At 41.3% G+C, this 17,952-nt stretch overlaps 1 protein-coding gene across 1 annotated transcript in view; it reads left to right on the top strand.

Annotated features, from left to right (window-relative positions):
* The window catches only part of ADAMTS2 (ADAM metallopeptidase with thrombospondin type 1 motif 2), a 220,160-nt gene that overhangs the window by 153,122 nt on the left and 49,086 nt on the right, over positions 1-17,952 (top strand). The window contains exons 6-10 of the mRNA XM_053376966.1: positions 7,104-7,260; positions 8,045-8,150; positions 9,713-9,856; positions 13,710-13,842; positions 17,245-17,358. Coding sequence (XP_053232941.1) covers positions 7,104-7,260; positions 8,045-8,150; positions 9,713-9,856; positions 13,710-13,842; positions 17,245-17,358 — 654 coding nt within the window. The remainder of the gene's footprint in view (positions 1-7,103; positions 7,261-8,044; positions 8,151-9,712; positions 9,857-13,709; positions 13,843-17,244; positions 17,359-17,952) is intronic.

Here is a 17,952-nt window from a genome sequence, read left to right as displayed (position 1 = left end):
TTTCTGTCCCATCCTGTGTTTGTCGCAATCAGCTCCGCTTCAGTTCTGCTATGGTTTGGATTCCACTAAAACCTTCATCATTCACTTTGTTATCGACTGCGTAATTCAATGCATTTTAATGGAAGGGAAATGTCAAAAACAAGGCAGAGAATGACATAATTTTTTATGTAACTTTCACAGACTAAGATAACAATCTGTGGTACTGAATTGGAACGCTAGTTGTCTTCATTTGTGCAATTTTTGTTTCTGTTCTTGGGTGAGCAAGCAAATTGTGGCGATTTCTGCTCGCATTTCCATTTCTGATGAAATAATCTGACATCCCAAGTGCGAATAAAGTTCGGCTCCAGTCAGTGAGGGGCTGTTGGGTTCATTGCTCAGCATGACATCCTTAAGTTGTATCCCTTCCCTTTGCGTTCTTCAGATCATCTCTTTTTCCTCAGCAAGTTCTCCACAGGTGCTTGCCAGTTCCCTGTCATTCATACCACTTGACATCTTCCCCAAATCTCCAGTGGAATCATTTTCCGCATCTTTCTTCCTAGCCATCTTCCAGCCACTCTCTTAATCCATTTACAATTAGAAGTGAAAGCTGGAATTTTGTATCTGTGAGGAAAGAATGCTGGGGCCGGCCATTATTCCCATTAGTGGAAAGAGGGAGAGAAGTCCTCTCTCTAGAGCCAGATTTCAAAGCATGATGCAGATGCCCTCAGAAACAACTGGAATTCAGTACATATTTTAGAGTAGAAGTGTAATGTAGTCCTTACAGCTACATATTACACACTCACTTCCCTTCACCCCAGTTGTAAATGGTAAATTATTTTCCTTTTTTATGAGATTGACAGCATGCCATGTTTTCTTCCCCTTGCTCCCACCCCAAATTACATTGCTTTTCAGTCGCTGCATTGTCTAATATTTTATTATTGATATAACGTTTCTGCTTGAGCGTTATACTTATATTACAGTATTAGAGGGGAAATCGAATAAGCCACTGCCATGAAATAAAGCTCACAATCCTTTAAACCCAAAATGACACTTTTCTGATTGTGTTTGTTATTGTTGTGAGATCCGTTACCATGGGTTCCAGATGCTTTGTTTTTCTTTTCTTGTTCTTTTCTTTTCATAATAACTTGCCTAGTTCATATGACAGAGGGAAATAATCAAATAAGCCAAGTAAACAATTTGGAGGAAAATGTTTTGAAAAGAACTAGTGCCCTTAGTCATTTCTGATGGCAAATGAACACATTTTTTTATTGTCTCAAACTTGGGTGCTATGTTGCTCTTCAATTTGACTATCAACAGTATTATCAATGCTCTTTTTAAAATCTAACAAGATGAGTATTTTATCCCCGGGAAGTTTCCATGTATTCTCAAGGATGGCATAGAATTGTCAGAAGTTACAGCTGGAGCACCACCTAATGGATACGTTTTGAAAGTCTCCCTTTCAAGATAAAACAAAGGCATCTAAAGGACTTCCAATTGCTTTCTGGAACTAGCTGGCCACAGCCGCCAGCATTGAATAACCATATATCCTTAAGAGTGAACTTATTATTTGAGTGGGAATTTTTATGTAGGCAAAAAGGGATGCCAGCAGACCCATGGAAATTCCAGAATATATGGGACGGGGGATCCTAAAGGAGGGTGGAGGGGACTTCATATACAGCTCAATGTGGACTAAGCATGCTTAGTGGGCACAGAATGCTAACGTACTGGAGGGGACAGAAAACTGGGTGAGGGGAAATGGAATGGAGTATGCTGCAATGGAGTATAGCTGGCTAGTTGGAACTCAACAGCAGCACTAAACAGGATCCTACCCATCATATCCCATTCTTCTAATGCCCAGTTCAATTCAAAGGTTGGGGACGGACGGACACCTTCACTTTAAAAATTGAATATTTGTTTTAATTTTTAATTTTTAATTTGTTTAAATTTAAATTTTTTTACCATGCTTCTCAGCAGTGCTCCCCCAAGCAATAAGAATTTTGCTTTAAAAAACATTAAAAACAATAAATAGCAGAGAATAATGAAAGCATGCCTTAACATCTAAGTGCCAGGCAACCACACCCAGCAAGAGAAAAGGCTCTTTTAAACAGGATGGCCTTCACCGTGGTCCAAAATGATTTCAGTGAGTTAGAAAGACAAGCCTGCTTCTGCACTCTGCAGGGAGTTAGAAGTTCCTTCCTTATTCACCACTCTTCGGACCTGCGGTAAAGCCGAGACTCTCTCAACAGAGCTTTTTAAGGTCACTTTTGTGTCAGGCCTACACAGATGAAGATGTTCCTTCGCCATAACTAGCTGTAGTGCCTGTAGCAGTAGAACCTAGTAAGATATGCTGCTTCAGTTCTTTCTTCTGAGAAAATATATCTGAATACTAAAATGCTTTATTTTAAATCCATGGTTTTGGGGCAGAGACATCAGTGAGCAGAACAGCAATGCTTTTCATGAAGAAGGTCCCAAATTCAAAACCTGACACCTTCAGCTGAAAGGATCAGGCCATAGAAAGGAAGGCTCCTGCTTCAGACCTTGTCAATCAACTAGCCCTGGGCTGGTGTGATCTGGTATAAGCCAGTTGCCTGCATTGCCAAGGGGACAGAGTCTTGCCACAGAGCAAGACTCCATCCCTTTTACGATTACAATATACTTGCCGTAACATGAGTTTCTATTGATCTAAGAATCCCGCGGATCAGGAGGGAAATGCTCGTGCTCACATTTATTTCCCCAGTATGATGGGATGTAGTAACCCATCAAGATTTTATAGATTATTACATTTTTGAACCAGTATTTCTTCAGAAACCTCAGCATGGTGCTGGTGACTCAGACCAGTGTTTTCCATTGTATCTGGAATCCTTCTCCTGACAGTAATTGGTTCCAGATGCTTTAGAGGAAGGAAAATATCAGTACAGGGCACTAGAGCAATCCCAGACTCTGTTGTTCATACCCAAATATCATCTAATCTAATGTTTTGGGTCACACTCAGCAAAGCAATGTGTTCCCTTGACTGCATAAGAACCGTTGAACAATTGATGTTTCGAGGATGTTTAAACCCACGTTTAGATGTTTTCTGACAAATAGCTGGGAGCAGATGAGGTGCACTCTTCATAGATTATTGACCTCCCCATAGGCAACTGTTTGCTTGCTGTGAGAACAGGATGCTGGACTTCGTGGGCCATTAGCCTCATCTGACAGAATCCTCTGATGTTCTTTTCTAGAACTCCTTGTGCATATAGGAGAAGATCCAGTGTGCTCCCCCAAGGTTAGCATTAGTGCCACATTAACATATGCAATGTACGTATGCAGTTATCCCTGGTGTTAGAGTTGGAAGGGACCCCAAAGGGTCATCTAGTCCAACCCCCTACAATGCAGGAAATGGGGAAGACCTTCCTAGCTGGACCACATCCAGACTGTCGCTATGTTTCTATTTATTACATTGATATACCGCTTTTTCCTTCAAGGTCTTCAAGGTTGGTCACATGGTTCTCCCCAACCCATTTTATCCTCACAACCTAGCGAGGTAGGCGAGGCTGAGAGACAGTGACTGGCCCAATGCCACCCAGTGAGCTTGATGGCTGAGCGGGGATTTGAACCGTGGTCTCCCAGGTCACAGCCCAACATCCTGGGTAGGATTCATTGCTGTTGCTCAACGAGCCCAATTTATTCATTCAATTATCGGGAAAGCGATGGGGAAACGTGTGGGATTACAGTTGCTTGAATGCAACATTGTATAATGCTATCTAAACTAATCAGAGTGAATACTCAATAAACCACCGATGTAGTATAGTATCCTTGCAAACTTTGTGCAAACAAAACAGGACGAATACTCAAGAAACATGTCTGTAAACAACCTGGTATTTCTGCAAGTGTATTGCAGTGTAGTATTTCCTGGAACGGACAATGACTGCAATCCTAAGCACACGCACTAGGGAGCATAAGAAGAGCCTGCTGGATCAGGCCAGTGGCCTACGAGTCCAGCATCCTGTTCTCATAGTGATCAACCAGATGCCTGTTAAAAAAAACCTTTAGCAATTCCATTGGACCTAGTGGGATTCAAGCAGATAACTCCAGACAAACGGATACCAGCAATTTCTGTTTTCACAAGAAAGTCTTAAGCATGTATACTCAGAAACCTGACTGAGGTCAGTCAAACTTACTGCTAGGTGGAAGGTGGATGTCAACAGGATTGCAGCCTAAATAAATGCTAAGGCCGTCTTCATTTTTTTGTCAACAACAGAACCTGTTCCTTTTCTCTTCTTTTTGCCAGAATTAAAAGGTTCCAGATAGTATACAGTCATACCTCGGGTTACGTTTTTTCAGGTTACGGACTGCTGAAACCCAGAAGTACCGGAATGGGTTACTTCCGGGTTTTGGCGGTCACGCATGCGCAGAAGCGCCAAATCGGATCAACCCTAGCATCCGCTGTATACTGTAATCCAAAATGCTGTAAGAACATCTTAAACATCATTGAATGCCACAGGATAGAATTCAATCTGTATTCCCTGCCCAACCCCCAAAAGTATGGTTCTGCTCACCACCAAAACTGGCAGTTCATTTGTATCTGCGCAAGCTCATTTGTAAGGGCGTTGGGAAGCTTCCTGAATAACAATTCGTTACATGTGGTATAGCTGCGTGAGACAACACAGATCAACCAAGCTGTTTTCAACTAGAGACAGCTGGCTGAGATTTTTTTCAGATGTAGTGATGGAGACATTCTTCAAAGCCAGAAGAAATTTTGAAATATATCTTGCAGGGCAAAAGTAACAAACAAACAAAAACAGTTGCTTGTTGTCCTGCAGTTTATGCTTAGCACTGGAAACCATCTTGAAGCAGCAACCACATATATATGGGTGGGTGGGTGTTAAACTCCCCCATGGAAGCAGATACTAGGATTCATGTGCTAATCATAGTTGTCATGCTGGGGAAATAAATAAGAGATAGATGCCAGCCAGGGTATCTGGTGATGGGATACTGTAGTTGTTTCTGGTGCACAGTCAGGGTTATCATCTTCTGAACAAAGGAGGTTCCTCAGATCTGTACCATTTTCTACTATTGCAATATTATTGTTTTTTGGCATCTCCGACAACATTGCAAATGGCTCCAGATTTTAATTTCACTGGGGAACCTGTGCCTGCTAGATGTTGAAGGACTACAATTCCCTGACCATTGGTCACATTGGCTAGGGCTGCTGCGGGTTTGGCACCTGAAGGACCAGACGCCCCTCTCCTCTGGTGTAAGGGATAAGGGATCCAGACAGTTGCATCATGTGATGCACTTCCAGATTTTGGGAAGGTTTAAATGTTGTAAGAAACAGCCAGTAGAACATTGCAAAAGGTTGGAAATGCCAGTGTCCAGTGCCAGGTCTTATATTAATTCTCCCAACTGCAAGTTTTCTCTCCCCTCTGTACAAGAGTATTTGGGGTGGAAATGTATCCTTTGTTTCTTAACAAAATATATACCTTTCCCCTTCCACTTCATTCACAGGGCAGCTTGCAAGAAGTGTGTATATATATATATATATATATATATATATATATATATAAATCAGATTCAGTTTCATACACAACCTCCCATTTATATATCATCAACTTTCTTTAATTATTCCATAGCTTATCATATTATATTGGTATGTTTGAAAATTAATGTGCCAAGTAGTCACACAGTTTTATGCCCCTGTGAGTTGGTATACTCAGCATTTATTTACAATGTGATTATTCCTCAGTCTTCAGCTGAATGAGAGTTGCTTGCACTGTCAAAACTGGGTCACATTAGTGGTACAGTGAAATTTTTGTGAATAGATGGGTCTGTCATTGAATGTTAGAGGTTTAGACCCAATTGCCATTTGCTCTGATTCAGCGGTAAAACACAGGTTTTCTCAGGAAAAGCACTAGGGCAAAAAAACCAAACCCACATATACACACAAAAAACTATGCTTGGAAACAGAGTTTTAAATCCCGGATCTGTGCCTGGAAAGTGCAGGGCAACAGGAAATCTGGATGAGCCATCAGTTGAATACAAGACAGCTTGACCAATCGGTTTGGTTTTCAGATCAAATTACTTACACAAACATCAGTCTTTGAAATTTGGAGCACAGCTCCTTGTGGGGAGACTACTGTCACTCCTACCAATATCAATAAGGAGTAATTCTATGGTGGTTCTTTTCTTTGAGTAGTTTATCATGGCCAAATAAGGCTGTTTCACACAAAGGAATACCTACCATAATTTCTACATTACCTGGAATTTTACATGTAACTGTTGAATTATAAAACAGATTAGGTTATGATGGAGACTAATTTGGATACTCCATTATGCTTATATTAAATTGGGGCAGGGGGACAGAATTTATGCAGAATTACTCCTTTTTCATTTTGATAGGTGCAGTTAGAGGATGGGCATCACAAATCTAGCCTGCAAGTCTCCTGCACACCTTGCCTTAGGGCAGCTTCTTACGTAAAGTATAGACCCCCGAGTATAAAATTGTATATATTCCCACTTCATTGTTTTTTGAAGTGTTAAATAAATGCCGTATTTAACACTTGTGATACAAGCAACAAATAAAAGATGCCTGTGGCTTTCACAGCTGATTCAGCATTTATGTATTTTAATTTTCCAGCATTGGGTACAAAACATTGCATAAGAAGCTGTTCTTTGTCCCATATTAGTGTGTCTAGTAAAGCAGCCAAAATACAATATTCATTTGATGTGGTCCCTTCTTTAAAATGTTTGGCAACTCAGAGCTTTAAAAAAAGCACTGCACTTAGTCGTGGTTTTTTCCCATCCTCTGGTATGTTAAGTCCCACTTGACTTCATAGACATGAGATGCCTTTGTCAAAACGCATCTAAAATGGAAGATTTATGTCTCCTTTGTGTAAGATCAACTCTAATTCTGTCTTCTTGTGAGATAAGTAACCACCACTGTAAAAGGGAACAAATTACTTTTATCCATAAATAAGTGGGCTTAAGACTAAGGCCTTTGTTTGTGGTTGTACCATTATCATAATGGATTGGTAATTCCGTGCTGAAGTGAACATATATATTCCAGAGGCTCTGGGCTAAGACAGGCTGGCTAAAAAACAAATTGTAACTCTCTTTCTTTCTTTCTTTCTTTCTTGATCTAGTCCACAAGTTTGATTGAGATCGGTAACCCTTCTCAAAGTTTAGAGAATGTGTGTCGCTGGGCCTACTTACAACAGAAACCTGATACTGGGCATGCAGAATATCATGACCACGCAATATTTCTCACTAGACAGGATTTTGGCCCCTCCGGTATGCAAGGTAAGTTCCATGCTGAAGGGCAGCCCATCACACAAAAGGTATGGCTCCTAGATCATGCTTCTCTCACCCTTGTATCTCTTAGCACCATCTGATATTTGGCCTTAAAGGGGAAATTTAGCCCATTGCTATTTCTCTGCTGTTGTTTGTTTCTGACTTCTTTAATCCATATTTGTTTTTCAGCTTCAAAGGCATCTGAGGGATATTTTCTTTTAAATCTTAACCAAACCAAAGAAGTCTTACAAGTTAGCAGACTAGCCAAAATACAGTGCAAGTGCTTTTGGAAACAGCCAAGATTTCTCAGTTGGAAAGCATGAATAGTTCTTCAAATATAACTCTGACTGAAGAACCCATTTCACACTCAAGAATTTCCAAAAGTACTGGGCTTAGAGTGCCTAGTTATTTCTCTAGGGAGCCTTAAAAAAAACCCAGCAACATGATTTTAAAATTGTAGCTCATCGTTGCTTTTTCCTCTTTCCCAAACCTACACTAGGATTTAATGGGGCCATTCAGACCAAGGGTAGCCAACATGGTATCTTATAGATCAGGGATGTCCAGCAGGTTGATCTGGATCGACTGGTCGATCCCCAGGAGGTTCCGGTCAATTGCTGTTAATTGCGGGCTCCTTTTGCCTAAGAGCATCTGCTCCTGCCCCCTCGCCCCCCAGTGTTTTCCTCTATTTCCCACTTATTTAAATAAGACACCTGCTGGAATGCTTACTACTGATTGGCATATTTAAATAGTTCTTTTACATGCATCTTTTCATACTTCACATTCTCCCTAATAGGCTATGCTCCAGTTACTGGCATGTGTCATCCAGTCCGAAGTTGCACACTTAACCATGAAGATGGCTTCTCTTCAGCCTTTGTTGTAGCCCATGAAACTGGACATGTGTAAGTAGCACTTATGTGTGGTATATGGCTCCATTCATGCACCATTCATCCACTAGAGATTGGCTTGCGCAACTGGATCAAACCAAATACCTCCCACCGTGCATAAATGGCATCCTGCCAGTGGCCTCTTAAACTTTCTCATTATTCTTATTTGCCCACAATTGGCAGACACTGGAAGGCTGGACCTACAATATGTAGACTCAGTTCAGTTTGGTGGATGACAGGTTCTTTAGATTTATTTCCTTACCTTGGAATGGGCATGTGATCGCAGCTTACCAAAGCACTTCTCCTGCACAACAAACATGTTAATTATTCCAAGGGATCTTGTGTGAGAACAGTGCCCGATGGATAAAAGCTGATGCCATTAGGCGGGAAGGTAGTAGTAAATCCTCGTTTTTAATCCTGAATGAAATGCCTTCAGCATCTCAATAGAATAAGGACTCTCAGAGATGCATTTTCCCTCAACACTTTCTATTAGACTAGGATAGCCTGTGGACACTTTTCTGTTTCTTCTCTTAGTTATTACTGAGGACTTTCCTGGCCTCTTAAGAATCTGCACATGATTTGGCTCTCTATATCTTTGATGCATTTCTTTTCATTTATTCCTGAATCTTCTTCTAAAAAGAACAGGGAGGGAAATGAAAGGTCATTTCTCTGACAGGGGAATGAGATATTGCTTCACAGTGTATGTCTGCAGTGTTGTGGTGGAATGATAAATCCTCTTTAAGAAGTCTCCAACTTGATCCAAATTTTGTTCGTTGACAAATGGGCCTAGTGGCCGGTCAAGAGCGCTGTAGCACTCCTCAAGCTGTGTGGGTGTGGACCTGATTAGTGCCTGGGTGGGAGGTCATTGACAGGCCATGTAAGCTGCTCTTAGCTTCTCAAAGAAAGAGTAGAATATACGAAAAAATTAAATGAAACATGATGGGAAGAGTAATTAAGGACAGACTTCAGAAGTTGGACATGAGCCAGCATAACAGTGGGGCTGCTCAAAAACTAATTTAATCATAGGCTGCATTATCAGAAGGGTGTGGGCCCCAGGTATATGCATGCTACAGTATAGTCTGCAGGAATATGATGAGCAGGTCTGGGTCTGGTCAGTCTCTGGATGTGTGACAATGTGGGACCCGTGCTATGATAGAAGAAGGACAGGATGTAAATGTAATAAAATAAAATTTAAATACTTCCACTGTATTCTGTACTAGTGAGGTTGCATCTGGAATATTGTGTCTTGTTATGCGTGCCATGTTTTAAGATAGACATGGAAAATCTGGAGCATGGCGAGAGGAAGGCAGCCAGGAAGCTGGCCAGGTGATGCTGCTACCTTGCTCACCATCCCAGTACACAGAAGTGCCTGGAGGCCAGATTCGTGGCAGCTGCTCCTTGCTTCCTGCTGCTGCTCCTGAGCTTTGTCTCCATTTACAGGCTTGCCAGAGATGCTGGTAGTCGTATCCTTTATTGCAGATCCTGGTTCCAAGGTTCTTTCCAACTCCACCATTCTATTAAAATGATAAGGAGTAAGACTTCTTTAACAGGCTTTGTTGTGCTACCTTTTCCTCTAGTTTAGGCATGGAACATGATGGCCAAGGAAACAGGTGCGGGGATGAAGTCCGGATGGGAAGCATAATGGCCCCTCTTGTGCAGGCTGCCTTCCACCGCTTCCACTGGTCTCGATGCAGTCAGCAGGAGTTGACCCGATACCTCCAGTGAGTACACTGATGAAGTGGGAACCTGTGAGGTTGTGAGTGAAATTCTAAGTGCAGTGTTTATAGACCACCATTCAAACCATTGGGTTTTTAAAAAAGAAAGCAATCTTGCTAGGAATATGGGAGCTATCTTTGGTTGGGGAAGGGGTGTAAGAGCTATAAAATAAATAAATGCTGCAGTCTTAACCCCACTTGACTTGAGAGTAAGCTGCATTGGACTCAATGGAATGCACATCTGAGTAGACCTGGATAGGCATGTGCTGTAAATTTTTGTACATGGGGCAACAATTAAAAAAAAAAGTATTTTCTCAGAGTTCAGCACCAGCTTTTTCTCAGTTCTCTTTCAGCAATATTTTAAGGAGTGGCTTCTGGCAAGAACAGATTAAAATAAACAGGAATCAATGTGAGTTTTGTACAATGCCAGTATCTTTTTTTAAAGCTACATTTCATTACATAAAGCGAACATGCCCCAGCTTCTTCTTATTTTTAATAAAAAAGAACAGAAACAAAATGATCCTTTGATCATCACCAGTAGTACGAATGTATGGTGCTGACTTTTGAAGATGAAACAAAGGTATGGAGAGGATATTGTGAAAGATAATTACCCACCATGCATTTGTAACTTTGATGATTGCCTATTGTAATACACTGCTCTTGAAGATAGTTCTGAAGCATCAACTGGTGGCATAGAATGTAGATATTATTCAATGTAGAATGAATTTTGGAGCAAAGTTTCATTGGCAAATCTAAACAGTTTGACAGGTTCATATGGAAGGAGATGCTCCCATTGGTTTGCTGAGCCTAGGACATTTAGAAGTTTAAAGGTCATAACCAATACATTGAATCAGGCTTAACAACAAAGTGAAGAATCACCAACACATGCTCCCTATAGCCCAACCCCTGTTAACAAGTGGGCTGCAGAAAATTCTGGACCACCTTTGAGAGCAGGCCTATATTACAGTAATTGAAATTGGAGGTTACTATCTCAAGGAGGTGGTGCAGACAGCTAGGAAGAGTCACTTCTGGCTACAGTTACTCCTAGAGATTTCAGGAGCAATGCTTGATCTAAGAGTACCTGCAAACCACATACTTGCTCTGTCAAGAAGGGAGAAACTCACCTGAGACCTGGCCACCAACAATTCATCTGTTCCTTGTCAGGATGCAGTTTGAGCTATGAAGCCCTTCATGACCTGGGATTGCAAGTCTTAGAGAGTGTCTCTCCCTCTTCCCTCCATTCTTATGAAGATGTGCATAAAGGGCCATGCTCTTGCTTATGGTGAAACTATAAATGTTTGCCCTCTAACATTAAGGTAGTTATAGAGGTGAGCATGTACAGGAGAAATCAGTGAAGTGGAGGCAGATCCTTCCTCTGCACTCCTTCCTTGCATCTGACCTCCCAGACTATTTTAATCTATTGTTTTCTCTATTCACTAGTATTTGAAATAAATCAACTGGAAGTGTGGGGCAGTGGTGAGGAAGGAGGGATGACTTTGGACATTCCCAGGACAAGTTTGGAAACACATTTGCTAATGCAATATGTAATTCCACCCTCAAAGACTCAATAGGGCCTTCTCCTATATAGAAGAAGATTGATGCATGTCAGTATGTGTCTCTTATTGGCCATTTGGAAAATATGCAATGTCATTTATGGAAACTTGCTTTTAGAAAATACACTATAATTTTTCTACTATCTTATATTGCTTGATTTTTTTAAAATGTGCTTATTCTCCTTGTCAAGGTTAGAATTGTTATCTGCTTGTTTTGAGGAATTTTTATTGACTTTGTGCTTTGTAAGTCACCTTGTAATACATTTTTCTCCTTCAGTCTTCCTTTTCAATCTCTATAAGCTACATCCTATAATATTCCTTCCCTTATTTTCATTCCTTCTAGAAGCCAGCAGAACTGAAGAGCAAAACAAAACTTTGCAGTGGATGTGCCATTAACACGAATTTATTTCCTAGTTTTGTTTGTGACACTGTGGAGGGCATTTTTAAAATAAATATAATAATAATAGGAACATGATTAATATTCCAAAACAGTATAACAACTAAAAACCCAGCCATCCTTCAAAATTTGCATATTTCTGAATTTGCAATGTAATTCTCCAACCAAGTAATGTGTACAAAAATGCATATACAAGGGTAAAGTGTACATAAAGATGCATGTATCTGAGAAAATAGCATACAAAAATACCTTATAGTAGGGGGAACTGCCCCCACCCCACTCCAGAAATCCATCCTACAGGCAGCTAAAGCCAGATCATACTAGGGAGTGGGAAAGGGATCCTCAAGAAACAACACTTGTGGCAATACCAAAGTCTTTACTGAACAGATCTGGGAAAGGGAAGACACTCACGTTTGGCTTTGACAACTAATTGCCCCAGCAGGACCTTGGACAGTGATCAACAGACAGCAGGGTAAGAGGAGTAGTGTCCTTTATGACACCAATTCCATTCTAGGAACACTTTCAGCTATTTGGTGTGTCTGGAGTACCAAGGTGAGGTTCTAGGCAGAGGAGTCTTAGCGGTGTGTTGAAGTTCCCATGTGTGCTGTGAGGCCAGGCTGTGGCGTACAAAAGTGTCCTCTTGCCCTGTTTCCCTTCACCAGAGTTCCATAGCGTCCTGCCACATGCCCTATTCCCTCCTGTGCTGCTGTGCTGTGAACATATGCTGATCTACCCCATATCCTTTGTTCTGTCATGGTGATGTGAGTGGAACAATCAACATAGGGTCAACTGTTTTTAAAAATGGTTTCCTCCTGTTTAAGTCAGTGGAAAGGAAATCATTTGTGTTAGGTCTAAAGCTAGTGTAAAGTACCAGTAGGATGGTGGAATGAAGGGTTATGGGATATGGTGCATATGTGTGCTGTTCTCCAACACCACCCCATCTCACCCACAGATCGACTCCATTTCAGCCACCCTGTTGGCATACCTGTCATGGCGGCTGCATATATGGCATTCTGCTGGCTTAGCAAGGCTTCTGGCAAATCCTGTTGCCCCCCTCAGCCTGGAAAGGAAACCTATATAGTTTCAGGTAGAAAGTGAAAATGTAACAGTGAAACAGACCTTAGTGTGTTTAAGAAAGCAAAAGGCCAAAAAGAGCCCTGGGTTCTTATATGTATGTACTCCTGGCTCAGGCACAGAATCATTTATTTGTGAGGCTTGGCAGTCAATATTCTTGGATGATCGCACTGCCCTTTCCTCCTAAACTTTTCCTTAAAAGACACAGTGCTGGCACAAATTTCACAAATGGAAATGTAATTAAAGCTTTTGTCCTTATCCCTACTTTGTTTTCAAACACATTATTTATTACAGGCTTAGCAGAAAAGATTTTTTAAAAAAATTCCTAACCAGCATAAGACAACAAATACAAAGCCAAATATAAAATGTTAAACAACATAATGAAGTAGCAATAATTGTAATAGAATTTAAAAGAAAGGGGGAACAGCATCAGTTAACTGGTTTGTTTATTTATTAAACAGATGACTCCAATAACAAACAATAAAAACATGAAGAATAAAAATTTTTATACAGAAAGAAATGGTCTCATCCCCACTTATAGGAACTTAACAAAAAAAAATTCTTTTCAGATGGTTTCTCAGGGCTATAAATTAGAATATAAACCTACCCTTCAACTTAGGGGCATAACAATGGACAGAACATTGACCAGTCTCAGAGGCAAATCTAGCATAGTGAATGCCATGTTCAGTGGAACCTAAGGTATTAACTGTGCTTTGTGGACTCATTTCTGAGAAAACCTGCCCTTTATTTTGCTTGGAATAAATTTGAACCGAAACCTCAAACACTGTAAAAGTTTCACATTCCCATCTGTGCCTGTAATTTTTGCCTGTTTCAGCTCCTACGATTGTTTGCGTGATGATCCATTTGATCACGACTGGCCTTCCCTGCCTCAGCTGCCAGGAATCCACTACTCCATGAACGAGCAGTGCCGCTTTGATTTTGGCCTGGGCTACATGATGTGCACAGCTGTGAGTACTTAACCGACTTTTGCTGTACCTTGTCCAGGGCCTTTTTGCAGCTGTCCCTGAAATGGCTTTAAAGAGCCGTTAAACTAGAGCCTCGGAAGAAGGGTCATGCGTCTGACTGACAGAAAAGAAAGCGCAATCGTAACCTCTGAGGTGTTGCAGAAAGCCGTGTAAACACCCTGCTTTTGGAAATTGAAAATCCAGAAATTATGATGCCCTAATTTTATTAGGAAGTTTTGAAAACCGAATGAATATGGTAAAGAGGGAGTATCACATTTCACCACTTCAGTGCCCCCAAATGGAGTTCCAAACCCTACAGCGGCTTCTGTTCTCATTTATGAAAATACAGCCTTACATGCATGCACAGGGATTCTTCTTATGGGGTACAGATGTCAGTCCCTGCCATGACCCGTTCAGCATTTCCAAGTTCAAAAAACAGTTTGCCAGGATGGCTTAACTTAGCACTATAGCATCTGCTTTCGGCTTGGGATTCCAACCCAAAATATACCTCCATCTTTTGTCCCCACCCCCCATTGTGGATGTCCTGTTGAAATGATAAGAAAAGGGCCAGTTGCTCCTGTGTGAGTCTCGTTTTTACCTTCTTTCCTGATACTAGCATCAGGAGGGGATGCACATGGTACATGACATGCGCTCTGCTTCCTCTAGACCTTTTTTTTTTTTTTTTGCAGCCGAATAATATTTCTGTGGACAGTTTCCCAGCCCAAACAGCAGTCCTAGTTCATCTCGAAATCCAGGCTCCATCAAAAATATTATAGCCGGTGCACCCATGCGTGTGGATGGCTCACAAGAAAGAAGCCCCTCCACTTGGTGGTGCTCAGTCATCAATGTTGGCATTTACTCTGTCATCAGTGTATCCAAGTGGCTCTTGATCACTTTCCAAAGAGCACTGTGACTTAGCTTTATGTAACATACAATGTGCTGCCAGATCTGGATGGGTCAACTAGTATATACAGTAAAGTATTTAGCGTAGCTATTTAGTTGACTTAGTGGGGTTGGGGTGGGGCTGGATGGAGGATATGGATGTTGCATGCATTCACCTCCCATTGTTTGACTTCCTTTATTGCATAACCTGCATGCTCACCAAGGGGGTGGGGGACAGCCTTATAGGGTTCCCTCCATGTGTAGGCACTGTATTGAGGGGAAGTGCGTGGAACAGGTCTCAGTGTTTCAATTTCTGGGAATGGAGTTGAGAGACAACCTAATCTGGGGAGAGAACAGCAAAGACCTGGTGAAGAGAGCACAGCAGAGGTTATATTTTCTGAGAATCCTCCGGAAAAACAATCTCTCAAAGGACCTGTTGATGGCATTCTACCATTGCACTGTGGAGAGCGTACTAACTTATGGTCTGTGCGTGTGGTTTGGGAGCTGCACCACCAGGGAAAAAACAATGCTATCCAGGGTTGTAAAGACTGCAGAGAGAATTATTGGGTGCACTCTTCCCACCTTAGATCAAATCTATGCTGCCAGGTGCCATAAGAAAGCAGCAGAGATAGCACATGATAGTACATACCCCGGAAATTATCTCTTTCAGCTTCTGCCTTCTGGAAGAAGGTATAGGGTTATAAAGGCCAGGACTAGCCGCCTGAAAAACGGTTTCTACGCTAATGCAATTCTGGTTCTAAACGCAGCATAAGGGGTCTCTGTAGTGTAGTGTATTTAAAAATGGGGTTTTAGAGTTTTTAGGGGTTTTTGAATGTTTTATGTAGTTTTTATGTAGTTTTATGTAGTTTTTATGTAGTTTTGTGGTAGTTTTATGTAGTTTTTATGTAGTTTTATGTAGTTTTTCAATTTCATTGTTCCGCAAGGGACAATGACAATAAAGATATCGTATCGTATCGTACCCACATAAGGAGGGATCCAGCTCATTGTTAGATGCACTGACTATTTAGACATTCATTTAGCTCTCCAACCAGTCCTGTCCCTGCAGGCTTAAAGCAGGTAACACTTTTTAAATGTGAAAAATGAATCTGCTGTAAAAGAAATGAGCCTCTCCCTAAGTCGTTTTCATCCCCTAGATAGAGGTTTGGGGATACTCAACTGATGATACAGAAACAGTCTGAGTTGCTTAGCCTTGGGGTATAGAATGTGAAACCGTGATGATGAAGAGGCAGAGCTTCAAACAAGACCCTTCTTGCTGTCATCACTTTCTTGCCCGTTGTTTCTGCCTTATTGCACACATAAGGTGATTTTGAGGAACTGTGTTGATTTACATTTGCAAATTTGCATGGCACAAAACAGATTGCTTTCCTGTGTTGGTTGTATGACCATTGACCAATGCATTCCTTTTGCCATGTACACATAACGAACAGAACGTTTGGACCTAGTTAAAACCAGATCAACTCCTCGGTGGTGTAGTCTTTAGGACACCTGGTAAAAATTTACTGCCCACCCCCAATCCCTGACCCTGAAGTGTGTGTATCTCCTACAGTGAGGACTAGAGCAAAACACAAAACAACTTCCAGCTGGTGTGGTCTGTTTTTTCTTTCTTTTATGTGTAAGGATTTCTGGAATGAAAACCACATCTGTGGTGATGTGTATTGTGAACGCTATGTTCCCCTGGCTCTGAACGGAATATCTCTTCTTTCTTGTGCCTGAACACTGATAATCTTCATTCTTTTGCTGCTCTTCTTTGTGGGCAGTCTACTGTGGTTGAACTGCAAAATTCACCTACACTGATCTACAGTCCAAACCTGTACTTAATAGTAGGATCCTCTGTGCTGCATAGTTCAGTATAGTACTGAGCAAAATCCTATATTAGGGTCATTTTTCATCCAGTTTGTTTTTATGCCCTCTGTTCTGCTTAATGGCCATTATTTTTTGTTTCCTCTCTCAATTGTTCTTTAAAAGATGTTGTGTTGCTTTATTATTATAGTAAGTAGGCTTGCTATTATTATTGTACACCAGCCTGGAATTGGGTGGACGAAGGGTAGTTTAGACATTTTATGAATAAATGTATAAATACTCATTTAATTCAGTATCCATCCAGTGTTGTTGGAGGAGGATGTTGGGCACCAGGGAGCTGACTTAAATGGAACGCTGACAGCGCTGATTTAATGATGACTGGCAGATTTATGACTTCTGGGGTGGCAGGCGGAATGGTGGGACATAAATAGTGCTCAAACGTCTCTGTACATTCTGGTATGTAGCACTGGAGCGCTTCTGGATCCACTGTGGCTTCTGAAAGCTTCTGAAAGCCTACATAGCAGTGTACACTATTCTGTGTCCCCTTCTGGCTGACCAGAATCTAGCAACCTTTATTTCTGCCTTCATAAGGCTAGTCTACTGTAATATATTTCACTTGCCAACACAACCTTTGCTAACTGAGCATTCTTAGTATGTAAAAATCAAGAGGTTAACTTATGGTCATGCATCCTTTCATTCTAGTTCCGTACCTTTGATCCATGCAAACAGCTATGGTGTAGTCATCCTGATAACCCTTATTTCTGCAAAACAAAGAAAGGACCTCCATTGGATGGAACCATGTGCGCTCCTGGAAAGGTAAGATATTGTAAGATAGCACCTTACTGTATGAAGTGAAGGAGTAGGCATAAGAAGAAGGAAAGGAAATGGCAAAACACCATAATCTCTTCTGATCTTCTGAGAAATTATGTTTGGAATCAAAAACATAGGTCTCCAACTGCACTATAAATTTAAGGTAATATCATATCGCTTTAAGCAGCCATGTCTTCTTCCGAAGAATACTGGGAAGTGTAATGTTTTTGCTGAGATCCCTATTCCTCTCACCGAGTTACAGTTCTTAGAATACAGTGGTACCTCGGGTTAAGAACTTAATTCGTTCCAGAGGTCCATTCTTAAACTGAAACCGTTTTTAACCTGAGGTACCACTTTAGCTAATGGGGCCTCCCACTGCCGCCGCGCAATTTCTGTTCTCATCCTGAAGCAAAGTTCTTAACCCGAGGTACTATTTCTGGGTTAGCGGAGTCTGTAACCTGAAGCATCTGTAACCTGAAGCGTCTGTAACCTGAAGAGTATGTAACCTGTGGTACCACTGTAGTTCACCCATCAGTCCCTCTTCCCAGGGAACTCTGGGAATTGTAGCAGGAGGGGACTAATAACTCTAAGCACCCTAAA

Source organism: Podarcis raffonei, chromosome 2 (assembly GCF_027172205.1).
Source record: "Podarcis raffonei isolate rPodRaf1 chromosome 2, rPodRaf1.pri, whole genome shotgun sequence".
In the NCBI taxonomy this organism is placed as follows: Eukaryota; Metazoa; Chordata; class Lepidosauria; order Squamata; family Lacertidae; genus Podarcis; species Podarcis raffonei.
Note: the sequence above shows the minus strand (reverse complement) of the source record. Positions and strands in the feature narration are given on the sequence as shown.